General features: G+C 37.2%; 2 protein-coding genes across 2 annotated transcripts; both read left to right on the forward strand.

The window, feature by feature from the left end:
• Positions 1-3984: 3984 nt before the first annotated feature.
• On the forward strand, positions 3985-11882 carry LOC107707537 (tyrosine 3-monooxygenase-like). The gene is made up of 8 exons (XM_016511596.1): positions 3985-4103; positions 5306-5531; positions 9343-9478; positions 9645-9714; positions 9792-9848; positions 9932-10027; positions 10118-10251; positions 11508-11882. The coding sequence occupies exons 1-8, from the start codon at positions 4020-4022 to the stop codon at positions 11665-11667; spliced, it is 963 nt and encodes a 320-aa protein (XP_016367082.1). The 5' UTR covers positions 3985-4019; the 3' UTR covers positions 11668-11882.
• A 3286-nt stretch (positions 11883-15168) lies between these two features.
• LOC107707559 (insulin-like growth factor II) lies at positions 15169-20104 on the forward strand. Its single transcript, XM_016511625.1, has 4 exons — positions 15169-15314; positions 16615-16765; positions 18661-18842; positions 19652-20104. Exons 1-4 carry the CDS (start codon positions 15249-15251, stop codon positions 19886-19888), a joined length of 636 nt encoding a protein of 211 aa, XP_016367111.1. The 5' UTR covers positions 15169-15248; the 3' UTR covers positions 19889-20104.
• The last annotated feature ends 747 nt before the right edge of the window (positions 20105-20851 follow it).

A 20851-nucleotide genomic window follows, 5' to 3' on the forward strand; every position in this document is an offset into this window, starting at 1 on the left:
ACCTGGGCCATTCTTCTAAATGTCTCCTTTTGTGTTACACAGGCTTGGAACAACATGAGGGCCAATAAACGATGAATAAATTTTTATTTTAACCCTAAAAGCTTAAACCCTCAACGTTGCCTTTAAATATGGTAAAGAATGCCATTTTTAGTGGAGCAGGATTTAATTTGCTAGAATAATGTTTCCTCAAAAAAGTATGTTTAGCACAATCAACAGGTGCCACAAGGCTTGTTTTCCATAGATATTAAGAGCTGGTGTATAATGAAACATGATTTATACATTTAAACCACAGTGAACAAGACAAACCTACAGCAAGAAATGTCATCCAAAGGTTTCACAGACCTGACACATTCATGCGTTATTGTCAGCATTTGATTCAAAATACTCATTGTTATGGTTATTAAGTAATACAGTTGATTACATTTAATAGAATATTTATTTGTTGTCCCTCCCAATTTGTGCATTTAATGACCCCTGTTGAGATGAAAGGTAACATTCAATGAAGAAAAAAAAGAGAGAGAAAGAACGAATCAAGGAAAGAGAAAAGAATTGTGGGGGATGAAGTATAATCGGCCAGCTGTGAGCGTGCTGCAATTACTCTGTCTGAAGTCTAACAATTATGCTGCGGGCCCCTTCGGGAGGAGGCTAACATCCAATCAATACGTAATTGTGATAATTGTTGTCCCTGTGCCGGTGTTGGTTCTTCTGTAACTTACAGAAAAGGGGAAAAATGAATAAACAGTGCACATTGAATGCCAAATCGATGTCACCTAGTTCGGTACGGCATTTAGAACAAAGACGCTCAGTTTGCAGTGTGGGGAAACGACAGTGAGTCAGCGCATCAGGCGGTTCATGGATAAATCATTGTGCCTATATCCGTCTGTTAATATCCATGTGTCGTTCAGAGCAAACAAGGACATGTTCCCAAGAGAGGTTTTTGTAGAGTAGGCCTATATAGTGGTATTGGACTACAGCTTCGAATCTCAGATTGAATCCTTGTCCATTACTTTGATTTTGAATTTAGTTTTATATGTACATATATCCAGTATTTTGAATTTGAACAAATCGGTTGAGTAAATGATTCAATGACTCATTTAGAAAGTTTCTGAATGAATTTAAAATAGTTTACTACTATATACTACTCATTCTTTTTTCTAAAATAGATGGCAGAAATAGTAAGAGAAGTATGCTAATATTTTATTCTGAATTCAGTCAGTTGGATAACATTTTAGATTAGGGAACACCATTCACTATTAAATAGTTGCTTATTAGCATGCATATCACTAGCATATTGGCTGTTTATTATTACTTATAAAGCAGATATTAATGCCTTATTCTGCATGACCATATCCTAGATCCCTTAACCCTACCAATAACTAAATACCTCTTACACACATAACTATTGCAACGACTGCTTTACTATCAATAATAATTCAATAATGAATATGTGTTTGCTAATCTAAAGTGTTACCGACAGTTGTGACAATTGTGTTTTGTGACTTAATGGATGAATCATTGTTTTTTAACATCAGTTGAGCTAGTGATTGTTGACTATGTCATTTGCTATGTTTCATAGGATTGTAGTTCTTTGCCTTATAGTACACAGTCTTGTACCTTGTGCCTTTTTGTTTACTTTTCAAATATTTTTTGCTTCAAATCAAAGTTTGTAATGTTGTGATTCAGACTTGGGAAAAATGAATGGGAAAAAGTGCATGAGCACTTATACACTCTATTACGATGTCAGGTGTGTTCATATCACTTTGGTCTTAGCAGGATGGAGATGTACTTTTTCTATTAAAACAATCACAGCAAACTGATTCAATTTTATGTTTTTATTCAATTTATGAAGGCAATGTAAACTTGTATTTTGTATGTGCAACTTTCAGCTAGTATTTGAATTTTATTTAATCAATTTCAACATTAAATTTTTTTTCACACTGACCTCGAAACTCTAAAATTCCAGAGTTTCCCACTCATAATTATGACTTTGTACACCGTAAAAAAAAAAAAAAACCGGCAGCTGTGGTTGCCAGAATTTTACCGTAAAAAATATGGTAGCGACATTTTAGTTTTTACGGTTTTTACTTAAATTTACAGTTAAATACCGTAATTTCATTAACTGATATAATGTTAATATACCAACCTATTGAAGTACTGAAATCTGTTTTGTACCTTTGTAATACACTGATAACCACCAAAAGCTACAGCTCTGCACAGTTCAAAAACGAGGCAGTTTTATTCCTAATAAGACTATTTATTGTTGTCAGCCACTTTAACATTGTAAATACACAGTTTGAACATTAACACTGCACAGTGCTTACGAACAGGTAAATAACAAATTTAAAAATTTGTACCAAATTGTACCAAAAAGTTAAATAAAAACTGCACTGTACTTCAATGTAAAAAAAAAAAAAAACTTCACTCAAATAAAGATTAAATTAAAATGTATTGTGTTTTAACATTAATTTATATTTAATTTAGTGATTCCTCTGCATACCACTAGAGGGAGCCTGAGTACCACACTTTGAGAACCACTGATCTATAGAATCATGGTAACACACATCAAACTGAAATAATGCAATAAACATTATTTAAAGGGGTCATATGATGCGATTTCATTTTTTCCTTTCTCTTTGGAGTGTTACAAGCTCTTGGTGCATAAAGAAGATCTGTAAAGTTGTAAAGACTAAAGTCTCAAATCCAAAGAGATATTCTTTATCAAAGTTAAGAGTCAGCCACGCCTACCTAAAACGGCTCGTTCGTAACATACAACCCTAATGTACAACACTTACAAGAAAAAAACTAAGAAGAAACATAGTTATTTAAAAAAAAAAAAAACAATATCAAATTTGAAATGTAACGCAGGGAATTCTGGGAATGTCAATTTACGGTTATTCAGTAGCACGGTCTCGTGTTGTTTCCACCAGCGCCGCAATATATATTTTTTCATCACTAATTAATGGATGTCTAAAATATAAAAATTAGGAGAAGCCTAAAACAGGCCCCACTATCTTATTAGTTATTTTTCAGATATTTTATAGACAGTAAATATAAAATAATGTAAAAATATGTAAAAAAAAAAAAAATAATATTTTAATGATGCTGAATGGCTGATAAATCTCTTTTTTGATCAATCAATCAATCAATCAATCAATCAATCAACCTACATCTATGAATATTAAACTAAATATTACTGGGATGGCTTTAACTATTATGTTATTAACAAAAATAAATTATATTTATTTCAGTCATTTTCTATAGCCACATAGCCTACCTTACTTTGAAGTCTATATTTTAAGCTTTTCAGCACAATTTAAACAGTTAAAACACACACACACACACACACACACACACACACACACTATGAAACTATTTCCTGACCTTCATATATTATGAATGATATATATTGTTTAATTCATTCTATAGGAGGTCATACAAAATTTGGAATTTTCGAATGTTGAATTATGTGATTAATTTTTATAGAAGTCATACATGAAAAAAATGAAAAATTCTACAATAATTTGACATATTATTCATGTGTAAAACGTTATTCATATAACCACCGCACTAAAAAAATGCTAAACGAACTGGTTTTATGCTGGCTTCATCACCGAATGAACCAAAATACATTTCATTCATTGTTTGTTCATTCATTGTTGGTTCATTTATACCAACAAAACAAATCTGTATGAGTCAGATCAGGTAAAAATGGCTGTTTAAGGTACCAAATGCAGGTCACCGCACTTTTTAAAGTGCACATTGTTCATTCATACACTGATAATTGGCCGATGATTTAGTGAGACACGCGCTGGCAATGTAAACAGACAGTTACGTAGCAAAGTCAGAATCAAATTATGAACGAATGTGGTGTGAGGAGCTTCAAGATGTTCAATGACGGAGGTCAGTTTGACGTCAGTCAGGAGAAAGCATCTCTATAAATAAGCGGGAAAGAAAGCTGCAGATGGAAGTAAGTGAGCTGCAGTCCCAAGAGAGCACAAGATACCTTCATCTGTTCCGATATGCCGAATTCAAGCAGCTCCACATCTTCCACAAAGAGCGTCCGGAGAGCTGCGTCTGAACTCGAGCGCTCCGATTCCATTACGGTAAGAGTCTTCAACTATATTCTTCACTCATGTTAAATAGCATTAGAATTAAGAATGCAAATAAAAAAAAGAATAAGTTGACATCCCCTCCTCGTCGATTTCGAAATATTTTATGATAAAAAAAAAAAAAAGGAGTTTCGTCATGGACATAAATGTACTGATTATGACTCAGGTATGCAAATACAGTAATCCCAAAATTAAGTATGTTGCATCATCTAAAATGTATGAATTTTATTTCATTAGAAAACAAGATACCGAACCAAGTGCCATTTCTTCTTGTTATAAATTAACATTTAAATATGTATATATAAACGAGCGCTCCGATTCCATTACGGTAAGAGTCTTCAACTATATTCTTCACTCATGTTAAATAGCATTAGAATTAAGAATGCAAATAAAAAAAAGAATAAGTTGACATCCCCTCCTCGTCGATTTCGAAATATTTTATGATAAAAAAAAAAAAGGAGTTTCGTCATGGACATAAATGTACTGATTATGACTCAGGTATGCAAATACAGTAATCCCAAAATTAAGTATGTTGCATCATCTAAAATGTATGAATTTTATTTCATTAGAAAACAAGATACCGAACCAAGTGCCATTTCTTCTTGTTATAAATTAACATTTAAATATGTATATATAAAATAATGACATATACACATCGTAAATAGAATTATACATTATCAATCAATCAATAAATGCAAAATGAAATCAAAAACTGTAGAATTCATGAAGTTAGCTCCGCATTTGTTTGCAGGTGCCACTTAGTTTGATGTTATATGATGCAATTAAATTCATACATTTGAGTAAAATTTTGTGAAATAACTGTTCGGATATGATTGAAAATAGTGTAGCATTTTTGATGCACGTCCATTCCTACAGATCACTGTTTTGCTGTGCGTAAATGGACTCTCCATTGAGATTTACGCACAGCATTACGCGGTGATCAAAAGCTATTGAAAGCAGTCTATATGTGGCTGTATCATCGGCTGATAAGCAAATGATTAAGTCTGAGCTATATGGCAGGTTTACATAGACTGCATTGAAGTTCTTATGCGATTTTGGAGATGTAAATCACCTCTATCAGATGTCCAGAAGGTAAGCAGGGCTATAGCCTATTATTATTATTTCTGGTCTAGATGGATCTTTTAAATTGATAGAAATGTGTGGTCTTAAATGAATCGCGCTCTTCTCATTGACAGTCTCAGAAGTTTGTGGGAAGGCGGCAGAGTTTGATCGAGGATGCGCGCAAGGAGCGCGAGGCGGCGGCCGCGGCGGCGGAGGCTGCGGGACTCAGCGAGCAGATCGTGTTTGAGGAGAGCGATGGAAAAGCCTTGCTCAGTCTCTTCTTCTCTCTGAGGAGTTCAACGAGTCCAGCGCTGTCCCGCACTCTTAAGGTTTTTGAGGTAAGATATCCTGAAGAAAATCGTAAAAGACGGATCTTGGAAGTTCTATATTAGTAAGAATCCTACTGGGCTCAAATAAGAATCATATGTGAATCACTTAAGTAAAAAAAAAAAAAAAAAAAAAAAAAATTTAAGAAAAAACTACTTTTTATTATTCTCCTTGGATTATTATTCATTCCTTTAGAACTATTTCAAAACTATGATCTTTTTAAATTATTAGGCCTACGTTTTTTTTTTTTTTGACAACTACTTAGTCTTTGTTTCGAAATATAAAATATTAGTTATAATGTACTGCATACCAAGAAAACAGTTTTTGTGAAAGAGAGAAAAAAAAAAACAATGGTATATTTTTAATATAAACAATGTTTAAATTCTAAACAATAATGTCTAATCTGAAGTCCGAATATGTAGAAGAATAGAATTTTCTTTGCATATGTTCTTGAGCAACATAGCAAAATGTAAAAAAATCTGAAAAAATCATTTATTAATTTATATACTTATCTAATTATGAAGAATAATACAATTTTTTCTTGATATATATGTTCTTAAGTAACAACAAAATGCAAAAAAAGACAAAGTACATTTATTAATTAATTGTTCATTTTATATATATTAATATTTTATATGATAATATACCAATATATATGTGTATTCTTACATTTATTTATGTATTTCAATTATTCGAAAATCAAATGTATAAATAGATTTTCATATATTAGTTTGAGGTTTGAAATTTATTTACTTTTCTGCTTAGCAATACTGAGATTGAATTATTGCAGAAAGTACATCGAAAGATAAAATTGCAAGAAAAAAAAACATAAATGCAAAACACTCAACTATTAAAACAGATATTCAAAACATATTCAATAAGACTACAACAAATAATAATAAAACATATGCAGACATATGCAGACATACACTGTAAAAAATGATTGTGATTTTAACAGTAAAAGACTGTAAAAATGCTAGAGTAAAAACCTGTTAACTGGTTAACAGTAAGTTTTCCATACTATATTCGGTGAATAAATGTAATTACATTTAATGTAAAATACTGTTAAAATACGGTTTTTGGAAGTGAAAAAGAAAAAGGCATTGTATAATTTACAGTGAAAAAACGTAAATTGACACTCCCGTACAGTTCATTTAGTGCCTCGCTCCTGTTGCTGTTGTTGGAGCTGGGAGGGATGTATACAGCAACGAGCAGTATGGCTGTATATTCCCTCGGTAGATAGAACGGCCGGCACTTAATAATCATAAACTCCACCAGGGGTGAGCAGTGTTTGCAGACCACAACAGCATCGCGGCACCACGCATCATTGATGTAAACACAAAGCCCTCCGCCGCGGGTCTTACCTCCCTCGACGCGAGCTCTGTCCGCTCGATAGCATGTCAGCTGATCGAGATGAATAGCGCAGTCCGGAACGCTGTTGTTGAGCCATGTTTCCGTGAACACAAAAACACAACAGTCTCTTACAGTCCTCTGAGTTGAGCGTAGTAGTCGGATGTAGTCCAGTTTATTGTCCAAAGAGCGTACGTTAGCCAGTACGATGGTGGGGATAGCTGGCTTGTGTGGGTTAGCCGCTAGCCTAGCCCGGATACCTCCGCGCTTACCCCTCTTCTGCTTCCTCTCGCGCCGCTTGTGGTGCCTCCGCTGTGGGCGAGATGCAGTAGTGGGGGTCGGTGATGGTGTGGGCCTCCGGAGCAGACCGAGATCCCGCAGCTCTTCGGCGTGCGCAGAGTTTAACTCTAAAAATGTGGTTCTGCCGACATCGAGCAGAAACTCACGACTGTATGCGCGCTTAGAGACAGATAGACGCGACGAATACGTACAAAAACACTGCGACTCACAAGACAAAAAACACGAAAACACCTTTCTGTCGGGAGAGAGAGAAGCCGCAGCGTGTGAACGCGCCGCCATCTTAGTTTGAAGATGGCGAAGAAACCTCATAGAATTTCTGCAGCAACCACCCATCAACTACGTACCAGCACCCTAGCAACAACCCAGAATATGCTAGCAATCACCTAGAACACTTTAGCAACCTGACAGCCATGCCACAGCAACCACTCAGCAACTTTATCCTACAGTACCACCCTGGCAACCACCCAGAACACCTTAGCAATGACATAGAACACCCTAGCAACCTCATATAACACCTTGGCAACCACCCAGAACACTTTAGTAACCACCTAGCAACTACATAGCAACACCCTTGCTACCAATAGCCCTTACCAGCCAACCAGAACATCCAGATAGCAACGCCATAGCAACCCACCCTGAAATGTCCCTGAAACCCACCAGTCAGAAAACCTGCAAAGCAATGTCAAACAACTCATCGAGAACACCCTAGCAACCACATACCAACACCCTGAATACCCGAGCTATGCTACAGCAACCAAGTAATGCCATAGCAACCACCTAGGACACCCTTGTTGTGACCATTTAGAACGTCATCATAGCAACACCCTAGCAACCACCCGAACATCTTAGTAACCACCAAAGGAACAATGTAGCAATGCCATAGTTACCATTTCGAACACCTGCATAGCAGTGTCGTAGCAATCACCTACAACACCCTGGCAACCACTCAGAACACTGTAGGAATGGTATATCATTGCCATAGTAACCACTCAGAACATCTGCATAGCAGTATCATAGCAGTCACTTAGAACACCTGAGCAACCACATAGCAACACCTTGACAACCACCTATAACACCTTAGCAAACACAAAGAACACCTTAGCATCCTCACAGAACACCTTGGCAACCACCCAGAAGCAACCCACCCTGAAATTTTGTAGTAATAGGAACATGATAGTAACCACTCAGAAAACCTGCATAGCAATGTCATACATATCGTCTAGAACACCCTAGCAACCACATACTAACACTCTGGAAACCACCCTGAATACCCTAGCAACCACTCAGAGCACCATAGGAACAGCATAGCACTGCAATAGTAACCACTCAGAACACCTGCATAGCAGTGTTACAGAAATCACCTAGAACACCCAAGCAACCACATAGCAACACCCTGACAACCACCCAGAACATCCAGGCAACCACCTAGAACACTGTAGGAATGGTATAGCACTGCCATAATAACCACTCAGAACACCTGCATAGCAGTGTCACAGAAATCACCTAGAACACCTGAGCAACCACATAGCAACACCTTGGCAACCAGCCAGAACACCCAGGAACCACCTAGAACACACTAGCAACCTACTAGAACACTGTAGGAATGGTATAGCACTGCCACAATAACCACTCAGAACACCTGCATAGCAGTGTCACAGAAATCACCTAGAACACCTGAGCAACCACATAGCAACACCTTGGCAACCAGCCAGAACACCCAGGAACCACCTAGAACACCCTAGCAACCTCCTAGAACACTGTAGGAACGGTATAGCACTGCCATAGTAACCACTCAGGACACCTGCATAGCAGTGTCACAGAAATCAATTAGAACATTCGAGCAACCACATAGCAACACCCTGGCAACCACCCAGAACACCCTAGCAACCACTTAGAGCACTGTAGGAACAGTATTGCACTGCCATAGTAACCACTCAGGACACCTGCATAGCAGTGTCACAGAAATCAATTAGAACATTCGAGCAACCACATAGCAACACCCTGGCAACCACCCAGAACACCCTAGCAACCACTTAGAGCACTGTAGGAACAGTATTGCACTGCCATAGTAACCACTCAGAACACCTGCATAGCAACGCCATAGTAATCACTCTGGCAACTGCATAGCAACACCTTGGCAACCACCCAGAATGCTGGTGGTGAGTCTCTCTCTCTCTGTCTGTCCTGTATGAAGAGCGCACAGGGTTTCAGCTGCGTCCGGTGGCAGGTCTACTCTCTGCTCGGGATTTTCTGGCCAGCCTGGCGTTCCGTGTGTTCCAGTGCACACAATACATACGGCACGCTTCCTCCCCCATGCACTCGCCTGAACCGTAAGACACTTTCTGTCCCACTGTTTACGTTTATGAAGACTGTTTATTATGCATTCGATTTACGTCCAGACATTAGCTATCTGCTTAGTAAAGTAATGTTCACTTTATGAAAACAATGGCACAGCGGTCACAAATAATCACAATAATTGAATGTTTTCCACTCCAGGGATTGTGTCCATGAACTTCTCGGACATGTACCGATATTGGCTGACAGAACATTTGCACAGTTTTCTCAGGTAAAAACGTCAACTGTATTTACGTATCTCATATTTCCTTACAAATTCAATCTGTATTGCGAATTCTGTTCTCTCAGAGTATTGGTCTGGCCTCTCTTGGTGCTTCTGATAAAGATATCGAGAAACTGTCAACAGTAAGTACGAAACATCCCACATCTTCTTCAAACGCTGCTCTAGTAACAGCACTGAATGTGTTTGTCCTGCTGTGTGTTTTCAGCTGTACTGGTTCACAGTGGAGTTTGGACTGTGTAAGCAGGCAGGGACGGTCAAAGCATATGGAGCAGGACTGCTCTCGTCTTATGGCGAGCTGGTGGTGGGTGGCAGTCGGTCATTTTTTAAATCAACTATTTTGCTGCTTTTCATGGTAAAAGCATTTGACATTTACTGTCACCCATTTTCTCAGCATTCTCTCTCAGATGAGCCAGAGCGACGGGAATTTGACCCGGACACTGTAGCTGTTCAGCCGTACCAGGATCAGACTTACCAGCCCGTCTATTTTGTGTCTGAAAGCTTCTCAGATGCTACAGAGAAACTGAGGTGAGCTGCATCAAATAATCTGTTGCTGTCAGTACTGTGCGTTTGGCCATCATATAAATAGCTATCAGTGAAAAATACATGTTAAAAATTGTTTTTGAAACATTGGCTAGGATTAACATACTTCATAAAACAAATGCTCACTAATAATAATAATTACTTGCAATCGAATCATTACAACTGTTATTTATTAATTTATATATAAAAGGTGCTAAAATAAAATAAAAACAAACTAAAATAAAAGTACTGTAAGTGATTTTTATATAATGTATGGTGATAAAACATTATTTTTTAACAAATTATTTTTAAACGTAGCAGTGTACAATTATGATTACAATTATGAATGAATAAATGAAAAAAAAAACAACAACAAAAAAACAATGTGTTTGTATATATGTGTTCATTTGAGTCAAAATAAATTAGGAAATGATTATAATACTCCATAAAACAAATTATAATAATTATTAGAAATGGAATAATTACAACTTTATTTATTTATTTATTTATAAAAGGTGCTAAAATAAAAATATATCTTGATTACAATTATGAATGAATAAATGGAAAAAAAAACAACAAAAAAAACAATGTGTTTGTATATATGTGTTCATTTGAGTCAAAATAAATTAGGAAATGATTATAATACTCTATAAAACAAATTATAATAATTATTAGAAATGGAATAATTACAACTTTATTTATTTATTTATTTATAAAAGGTGCTAAAATAAAAATATATCTAAAATAAAAGGTACTGTAAAGGATTTTATGTAATATATGTATGATGATTAAAACATATACAGCACAAAATTAAATTCTCAGAATAAAATATAAAATAAAAGGTGCTAAATGATATTTATTAAATGCATTTGCATTTTATTCTTTATTGTTTGCAATCAAATAACTACAACTGTTATTGAAAATTTATTTTTTTTTGATGCATAACATGTCCATTAACTTTTTTTTAAATGAACAAGACTTTTGGTTCAAATATTTATGGATATATAGGGAAAATTGTATATTTTAGATTAATTTTTAATTGTCTTGCAATGTGGCTTCTTCGCCTTCTTCTTCTTCTTACATAACTACATAAACTTATTTTACTTATTATTTTATTAAAACTTTCTAAACGTATTTCGCAAAGATTAAAAAAGAAGGATTTATGCATTTTATACATTTTTATTTATTGTCTTAAATGTTTGAAGTGAAATAGTTACAGTTGTTTGTATGACAATAACTTTACTCATTTGCTTTTGAAACAGAGCATATGTGACCCACATCAAGAGACCATTTTCTGTGCGGTTTGACCCGTACACAGACAGCATAGAAGTGCTGGATAACCCACTGAAGATCCAGCAGGGGCTGGAGACCATTAAAGATGAACTGAAGATTCTCACGGATGCCCTGAATGTGTTGGCTTGATTCTGTTGCGAGGAGCCAATCAGCTGTCCTGTTCCTCTCTGCTTCATATGTGACGGTCTCATCGTTATGCTGTGCGTTTATGTCTACATCTGCTGCTACAGACGTTGTTGCTTTTAAAACGCTGAGTACCAACCTCAAAACCTCAAGCCTGTAGTTGATTCCAGAAACCTTAAAGGGATAGTTCACCTAAAAATGAAAATTCTGTCATTATTTATTCACCCCCACATGTTGTTTCAAAGCTGTATGACTTTCTGTGGAACACGAAAGAAGATATTTTGGAGAATTCTGGTAACTAAAGAGTTCTGGTTCCTGTTGAATTCCATTGTATTTTTTGTCCATATAATGGAAGTCAATGGTAACCAAGACTGCTTGGTTACCAACATTCTTTAGAATATGTTCTTTCAAGTTCAACGGAAGAGAGACAGTCTTTAGTAGATATATTATATGTTGGTAACCAACAGTTCTGGTTCCCATTGACTTGCATTGTATAGACAAAAAACACAGTGAAAGTCAATGGGAGGCGAAACTGTTTAGTTACCAACATTCCTCAAAATATGTTCATGGAAGATATTTTAAATGTTTGTAACCAAACAGTTCCGGTTCCCATTAACTTGTATTGTATAGACAAAAAATATACTTAAAGGAACACTCCACTATTTTTGAAAATAGGCTCATTTTCCAACTCCCCTAGAGTTAAACAGTTGAGTTTTACCGTTTTCGAATCCATTCAGCTGATCTCCGGGTCTGGCGGTAGCACTTTTAGCTGCAGCTTAGCATAGATCATTGAATCTGATTAGACCGTTAGCATCTCGCTCAAAAAAAAAATGAGCCTATTTTCAAAAATAGTGGAGTGTTCCTTTAAAGTTAATGGAAGCTAAAACTGTTTAGTTGCCAACGTTCTTCAAAATATTTTCTTGGTAGATATTTTAAATGTTGGTAACCAAACTATTCCGGTTCACGTGTATTGACTTACATTTTATGGACGAAAAAAAATATAATGGAAGTCAATGGAAACCGAACGGTTTAGTTACCAACGTTCTTCAAAATATCTACCAAGAAAATATTTTAAATGTTGGTAACCAAACAGTTTTTATTCTCATTGATTTTTACCATATGGATAAATAAATAAATAAATAAATAAATAAAGTCAGTGGAATTCAATGGAAACTGAAACTGTTTGGTTACCAACATTCTTCAAAATATCTTCTTTCATTTTCTACACAACATTTTCATTTTTAGATGAACTATCGCTATCGCTGGATTAATGGATCACTCTGTGAATAAACAGAAACTGTGTCAATATGACATACATTTTTTTGAGATAGATCTTACCCAGTGTAAATCAAGTTATTAAAGCTATTGAAGCCAAAAGTTATTTATGAAATACCACTAGATGAAGTGCTACACTAAAATAAATTAAAATATGTACAGTATATAATCAAATACGTATTATCAATATAAATTCTGAATGTATTAGTATTCCAAATATATTCTTAAAATAGTATTCTCTTACAGATAGTAGAAATATTTTATTAATACTGAATACAGTGAGTCATTCATGAAATAATACAGGCCTACAGACTGTTGCCTGTTCATATTTATCTGTCTCCAGAGAATGAAATATGAATGTTGCAATAGTCTATCTCTGCAAACAATGGCGCAAAAATGGAAATGCCATTTTTATTATTTAAGCGTAAATAAAGTTGCAAGAAAACGGTGTGCAAAGTGGCTATGATGTGCTAATATAAAGAAATATGTTTGAAAATATCCCAAACTGTACTTGTGGTTGACTTTCTGATGTTATGTTCAGTCGCACCTTCCATTAATTCCTTTTACAGGAAAAACAAGTCTGAGAATGTTGGTTTCAGAAAACTAGATAGCCATTCTGAATAAACTCATCGGACTGAAACTACAAACGGTTTATTTTAAAGAAAACAACCACCACCAGATGGTAGTCTAAGCATGTACTGTACGTAGGTGAGGCATTCAACACGAGCACTTTTTGGGTGAGCGGACAGAACAGCATAATGACTAGGGCTTTTGTAAAGGTCATGTCATGAGGTTAGGAATGGGATAAGGATTCAGATTTTGGATCTAGTTAGTGGGAAAGATCTGCCATTCGAATATGCAACCAACCACTAAATACATTTTACGACGACGGGAAGAATCCCACAGTGGAATACGTCATGTAGTAAATCAGTAGGTGTAGGATATTCCTCTAACTAAGACTGAGATATTCCTGAAGATTGTAGTTTACCTCATTTTTACCATTAAATTGAGGTCACTGAGTTTAAAACAAAAAGCTATTCATGCTAAGTATTAGATATTGCTGACTGTAGCCTTCATAAAGTCTCCTGAGCTTTTTATCGACGGCATTTAATGATTTGTGCTGGACTGCTTGGTCCTGTATCACGGGCAGTTCTATCCATTATTGTACGTGGCAATGTGACTAAGATGAAAATGCTGCTTACTGAATGGAGTGAATGATTTATTGCAAGGCCCTACAGATCTTTTGGGTTTCCTGCTTCCCTCATCTGATGGATAATAGGAGACAGAGGAAGAAAGGTTTAATGTCTTTATAATGGTGCTTCCAGTAACAGAGTGCATTGATAATTCATGCCAGCAGCAGGACCCTTTTTTTTTCTTCATGTAGTGCTATTCGCCATTTTACCAGCAGAGGCGCCATTTCCACACAAAAAGGTATCATACTTTTGCAAATTCTGTAATTTCTCACAGACTTCAGGCTATTTAGCAGTAAACACTGTTCATTGGCAAAACCAGCTTTGGTTTGGGAAAGGAGCTGGTCATTTCACAATACAACATTTCTGAACGCAGACCTCCACGTTTTGTCAGTCACTTACACGGTACTTTATTTAACCACCCAACAGTTTTAACTTAAAAATGGAATTTTATTTAAGATTTCAAGTCCTAAAATGAGTTTCAAAATGTGTGTGTGTATATATATATATATATATATATATATATATATGTGTGTGTGTGTGTGTGTGTGTATATATATATATGAGGATCGATAAGGCAGGTGGATATTAGAGGAAATGGCGGCAGAAAGCGTTTCATCTTCTCTCCTTATCATCCGGGGCACTTTCCATTGTAAAATTTTACACATCGACTGTCCTGTCAGGAACTCTGGTAGTTAGCCTACACAAACTGATAATACACTGATATTGGTGACGTGTGCATTTCTGAAATATTTAACTTTTCATTTATTTATTTCCATTCGTTTTGTTTTACAGTATTACTTACTTTCCTGTTTATTTACTGTTTTAATTGCACATGTCTTTATTTATGATTCGGGTTAGATACGCTGTTCAAATCATTTGGGGGAAAAACTAATTGCTTGACGTCGTTACATTTTAGGAACGCACAGAAAATGTTGGACATTTTAATAAGGTGTTATGCCATATTCTCTCTTTTTGTGATCTGGAATTCTTGGAAAACAGCAGCAGGGAACTCGGCCGGACTGCTGGAGACGACTGACCGCCATCTTAACACCAACTGGGGAAACTAAACCGACCTTCTTAACCAAATACAACAGCACAGCATTTTTTTTTTATGTTGACATGGAGGACCAACTAAAACATTCTTTTTGCCATACCTGCTTGAGAACAGACAGTGTCATAAATAAGGTAAAGAAAGTCTTTTTACAACCTTTACGGAATCTTGGACAAATCTGCGACGAGTGCAATAGATAAGCTCTATTAAATAGGGAAAAAAATCGTTTTTATAAACTTGCAAAAATAGAATCGTATTTTAAAAATCAGAAATTGGCATTATCGGAAAAGGTAAGATTTTTAGACGCATTTTCTCTTGCACGAGCGGTGCGCGCAATGCATTGGAGATGTTTTTGTCACTCTGAATTGATAACAGCTCTACAGTTTGACAGCGCTGAACTTCTAAATAAGGCATTGTAAACATTAACCCTATGCATTTCTGCAAAGCTGCTTTGAAACTGTGTGTATTTCGAAAAGCGCTTTCCCAAATAAAAACGGACTTTATTCTGGATACGCGCGCAGGAGAAAGAAGTTGCGCAAGGGGGCGACAGCAGTTTAAATGAGCTGGATTTAAGGAAATTATATGCTGAGTTGTGATGAATGAGATAGCTGGGTATTTTGAGCAGTCTTGCAACTTGTTGAACGTTGTGTAAGAGTGTAAAGGAGGAGATAAAAGCTCTTGGATAACAATTCATCATCTAGCGTTAAGCAGATAATCAAAAACTCGATGCATGCAAGTAGAATTCCAGTGTATTTGAAGAATTGCATTGGCGAATTGAATGCATTGGAGGAACTAATGACAGATACCCACGGACGATGTTGAGGATAATTGATCAGCAGGTCGACCTTAAAGCATCATCTTTACGGTTAAAAATGACATGCATAATTGAAAAAACTGGAGGTCATGCATGCATACAAATTCTCAGAATGTATTAAGAACTGCATAGGAGAAATCAGTGCATTGAAGAAACAAATTACAGTTCCTCAAGATCTGACCAACAACACTGCAATTTAAGTTGAAAATGTCCAGTATTATTAATCAGCAGATATATAGCTCTTGTTAAAACTGACCAGAAAAAAAAAAACATGCATGCACAAATAATGCATTTTATAGCCTACTTTGACAAAATGCCTGTTGTGAACTATAATGCATGCTTTCCAGGTCATGAAGACACGTTTTCCATACTGTACATTGACATACTGATTGTGACCATGTGATCAGGCAGATAATTGAAAAATCGATGGCCATGCATGCACACACTGAAGGACTGCATTACTGAATTCAATGCCTTGAGGAAGGAAAACGTTTAGTATTAAGTTCAGGTATACATGGGATCTTCATAAAAAAAAAAAGAAAAACAGCAGCTTTATACATTAAAAATGAAATGCACATGTTAAAACTGTCTAAACTAACTAAAACGTGTTATCTCCGCAGGTCATAAAGATGTACTGGTCCTTACGAATGCCCATATGCATACTGTTTTTAACCCTGTCTGCCTTCGAAGTGGCTTCAGCTGAAACGTTATGCGGCGGAGAGCTGGTGGACGCGCTACAGTTTGTGTGTGAAGACAGAGGTTTCTATTTCAGTACGTACATTTGCACTTCGTATTTTCTTTGCTTTTGCTTAGGAGTTGGAAAGCCTGCCAATTGTATGTCATGAATGACCAGAGTTACGAGCGAAGTCTCGGCAGATTGTGCTGACTGGGTGCATTCTCTCACGATATCTGTGATTGCATATGAAAGGGATGCTAAATAAGCCTCAATGGCCTGGTTGTTTACTTGCACATTCCGTCAGGGAAAGTAATAGTACCCAAGTGGCATTCCATTCACCTCTCCAGAAATGTTCCCAGGCTACACTCAATTGAAAAAAAAAAAGTTGTTTGTCCTCTTACACGGCTGGATAGATTGAGACAGCTTCATTACTAGTTTAGCGTAACAGATATTAACCAATACGTTTAATGCGATACATTTAGATACATCTGCTGGTTGTACACTGAACGGAGGGGGTCGAGAGCACAACTTTTTAAATATTTGTCATCTTCCTCTCGTCAGCACTGACAAACAGACAAGGCCTTTGTGTTATTTTGGCCGCAGAAGCCTAACTACCCCGAAAGATCATTATCCAATTTGGGCCAGCGCAGATTTTCCCCCCTCTATCCACCAGATCCACTCTTGTTCAATGTTTCCCATCCTGCAATCAAGAATTCCCTTTCAGATCGTGGCAACTGTGAGAAGCACAAGTCGTTCGCATTATATTTGACTGAAAATCAATTGTTCCTTCCTTTTCCCAGTCCGGCTTTCTCTCCTCCATTACTGTGTCCTGTATCTTCACTCTTTCATGCCAAGTCTGTTCTTCCACCCCTCCCCCTTCCTCTCTTTCATGCTCTCTTTATCTCTGCTGAGCTGGCAAAGGACAAGGTCAAAGGATATCCACCATTTACTCATCCAAACAAAAGCAAAGACTTTTGCCCTTCAACTCTTTCGCTGTCTTATTTGTAAGCTTTCGATCTTCCGTTCCTGGGAACGTGCTGCCGGTGAATTCTTCTAAACCGATTTCGAACAGCTCAATTAGATGGTATAACAAGATCAATCCCAACGAGAAAACAAATAAACAGACTCCATTTTATGCCACTGATTTTGGCTTTATTATACACCGCAGATGCGTCCCAGTCAAAACACAATGAATCTGCTTTGACAATAGAATCAGGCCACTGTAGCTTGATTTACATTGACTTAGTAGGGTTTGTTGAATGTGTTTGCATGTTTGATGGTGGCTCTTTAGACAGTTTGAGCCAAATCTCTTTCTTGCTATGATGGTTCAAACTAGCTGGTTTGCTAGTCTTAACTGGTTTAAGATGGTCAGATGGTCTTCCAGCATGGCCTTTTTGGTGGTTAGCTTAAAAAAACATCAAGTCTATACTAGTTTATTGGCTGGTATTAGTTTTTTTTTCTTTTCACTTTTCAGCTAGCCAGGCTGGATGACTAGTTGGACACCCAGATAAACTTGACCAGGCTTGGAGACTTAAAACTAGCAAACCTGCTTAGGCTGGTTTAGTAAGCCTTTCCAGTAGAGTTAGCTGGTCTGTCAGCTGACTTGACAAAAGCCCAAAACCCAACTTAACCATCATCTGACTCGTCCATCTAAACCATCACTCAGAGACCAGCAAAACAGTTTAGGCTAGTTTACAAGGATAGTTCACTCAAAAGAAGAAAAATCTGTCAACATTTACTCACCCTCATGCCCTTCCAAAACTGCATATCTTTTTTTCTGAGGATCAAGATACTTTGAATAACAGAGGAACTGTCCATGCAACAAAAGTCAATGGTGTTCAAAACAACGACTTTCATTGCCTGGACAAAAAATGGTTTGAAACACATGTTTGGAATTGAGAGTGAGTAAATAATGACAGAATTAAGTGATTTTGTCTGAAATGTAACCAGAACATTACTAAACTCATGATCTTCATTTGTATCTCTGCAGGTCGACCAACTAGCAGGTCGAACAGTCGACGTTCTCAAAATCGTGGGATTGTGGAAGAGTGTTGTTTTAACAGTTGTAACCTAGCTCTTCTAGAACAGTACTGCGCTAAACCTGCCAAGTCAGAGAGGGACGTTTCAGCCACATCCCTAGAGGTCATCCCGGTGATGCCCGCATTAAAACAGGTACGTTGGCCGTGGGAAACAACAAAAACTCTCCAGCACTTTATCACGCTCACCATCTTGATCGTCCTGTTCTTTCTGCTGAACTTGTGCATACTGGCATGTGGGTTAAAGAAAACAGTGAACCAGAGTAAGGAACTAGTAAGCAAGTATTGCCCCAAAACTGCTGACCAAGTGGAAAATGATATGATAGAAGAGGTCATACATAGGTTGAAATTTTCCTGTTGATTTGACATCACATACTTGGATTGGGTTACAAAACCAGTCTCTCAAAATGGCCTGGGATGTTGACTAGATGGTTGTACACTGGGGACAAATGGAACTGCCTTTATCCCCCTACTTATCATTCTCCATTTTGAGTTTTCATTGAGTTTTGCTCTATGTTAATATATGTTTAAGATATAGTTTGCCCAAAATTCATAATTTCCTCACCATCATGTTCTTCCAAACCTTTACGACTTTCCTCTGTGGAGCACAAAAGAAGGTATTTTAATGAATTATTCAACAATTTTTGTCCATACAAAGAAATTCAATGGGGTCCAAAACAACAATGAACCCCACTGAGTTTCACTGTATGGACTAAAAAACAAGGAAACTATTTGGAAGAACATGAGGGTGAGTAACTCTTGGTGGTTGAAGGATTTTTGGCTATTTTTGACAAAATATCTGCAAAGTCATTTACATTTTTAGTTGAGAAGTTTGAGTTTTATAGGGGTTTGAATCTCATTTTTAGAGATCATCCAGTAGAATCTGTGAGAATTCTGACCTTTCTCTAGAGTCAGTTCCTAACGTTATTGTTATTCTTGCAACAGGAGGTCCCAAGAAAACACGTGACCGTGAAATATTCCAAATACGACATGTGGCAACGAAAGGCCGCCCAGAGGCTACGGAGAGGCGTCCCCGCCATCCTGCGGGCCAAGAAGTTTAGGCGGCAGGCGGAGAGAATCAGGGCCCAAGAGCAACTGCACCACCACAGGCCTCTCATCACGCTTCCCAGCAAGCTGCCGCCCATCCTTCTTCCCACAGAAGACTATATCAGCCACAAGTGAAACCAGGATCATTTGCACAGAGTCGATGAAAAAAAGACTAGGGGATCAAAGCTTTTTTTGTCTCTGACGTCCTTTCTGTGGCAGTCCTCAACAACCCTTCTTCCTTCCCCACCAGACGTGCTCACACGCTCTTCCAGTTTCTATTCTTGCTGTTTCATTCACCAACAAAAAGTCACATCACAAACGAAAGGAACGCAATTCAGGTGAAGAAGCAAAGGAAAGAACGAAGAAGCCGCGGAACGCTGAACGTTTCACCGGTTCGGAGGACATCGGAGCGCGAGGAACAGCTAGAGCTAGCATGAAAGAACCCATTCCACCGCAGTTCGTTCACCAACAAAAAGGCACATCCCAAACCAGAGGCACACAATTCAGGTGAAGAAGCAAAGGAAAGAACGAAGAAGCCGCGGAACGCTGAACGTTTCACCGGTTCGGAGGACATCGGAGCGCGAGGAACAGCTAGAGCTAGCATGAAAGAACCCATTCCACCGCATTCTCCCGAGACAAAAGTATCTCTCTTTTAGTCCTTTTACATATTAGTTTGCACCTGTAACTATAAAGGGACATCCACACTGTAAGGAATTGTTGTAAAATTAGATTCCTGTTCCAGCACCTTGTAATCACAAATGAAAAGCAGAGAAGAGTCTGCGAATTGCACATCGCCACGGATTACGTCAAAGTTCTTGTTAAGTAAATAAAAAGGCACTATTTTTTTATGGACTATGAACGCGTAGCTCAAAAAATGTCATGGTGCTAGCTTTGGGAATGGACTCAAAGGAGAAGGGGTTGAAAAGCACGTTTTTTTTTCTTCTTCTTTGAAACTTTATTAAACTTTCCGTTTTAAGGAAAGTGTGACTTTCTCTGTGGAGCACAAAAGAAGGTATTTTAATGAATTATTCAACTATTTTTGTCCATACAAAGAAATTCAATGGGGTCCAAAACAACAATGAACCCCACTGAGTTTCA

This window comes from Sinocyclocheilus rhinocerous, unplaced genomic scaffold (genome assembly GCF_001515625.1).
Source record: "Sinocyclocheilus rhinocerous isolate Xijiao unplaced genomic scaffold, SAMN03320098_v1.1 scaffold1376, whole genome shotgun sequence".
Classification (NCBI taxonomy): Eukaryota; Metazoa; Chordata; class Actinopteri; order Cypriniformes; family Cyprinidae; genus Sinocyclocheilus; species Sinocyclocheilus rhinocerous.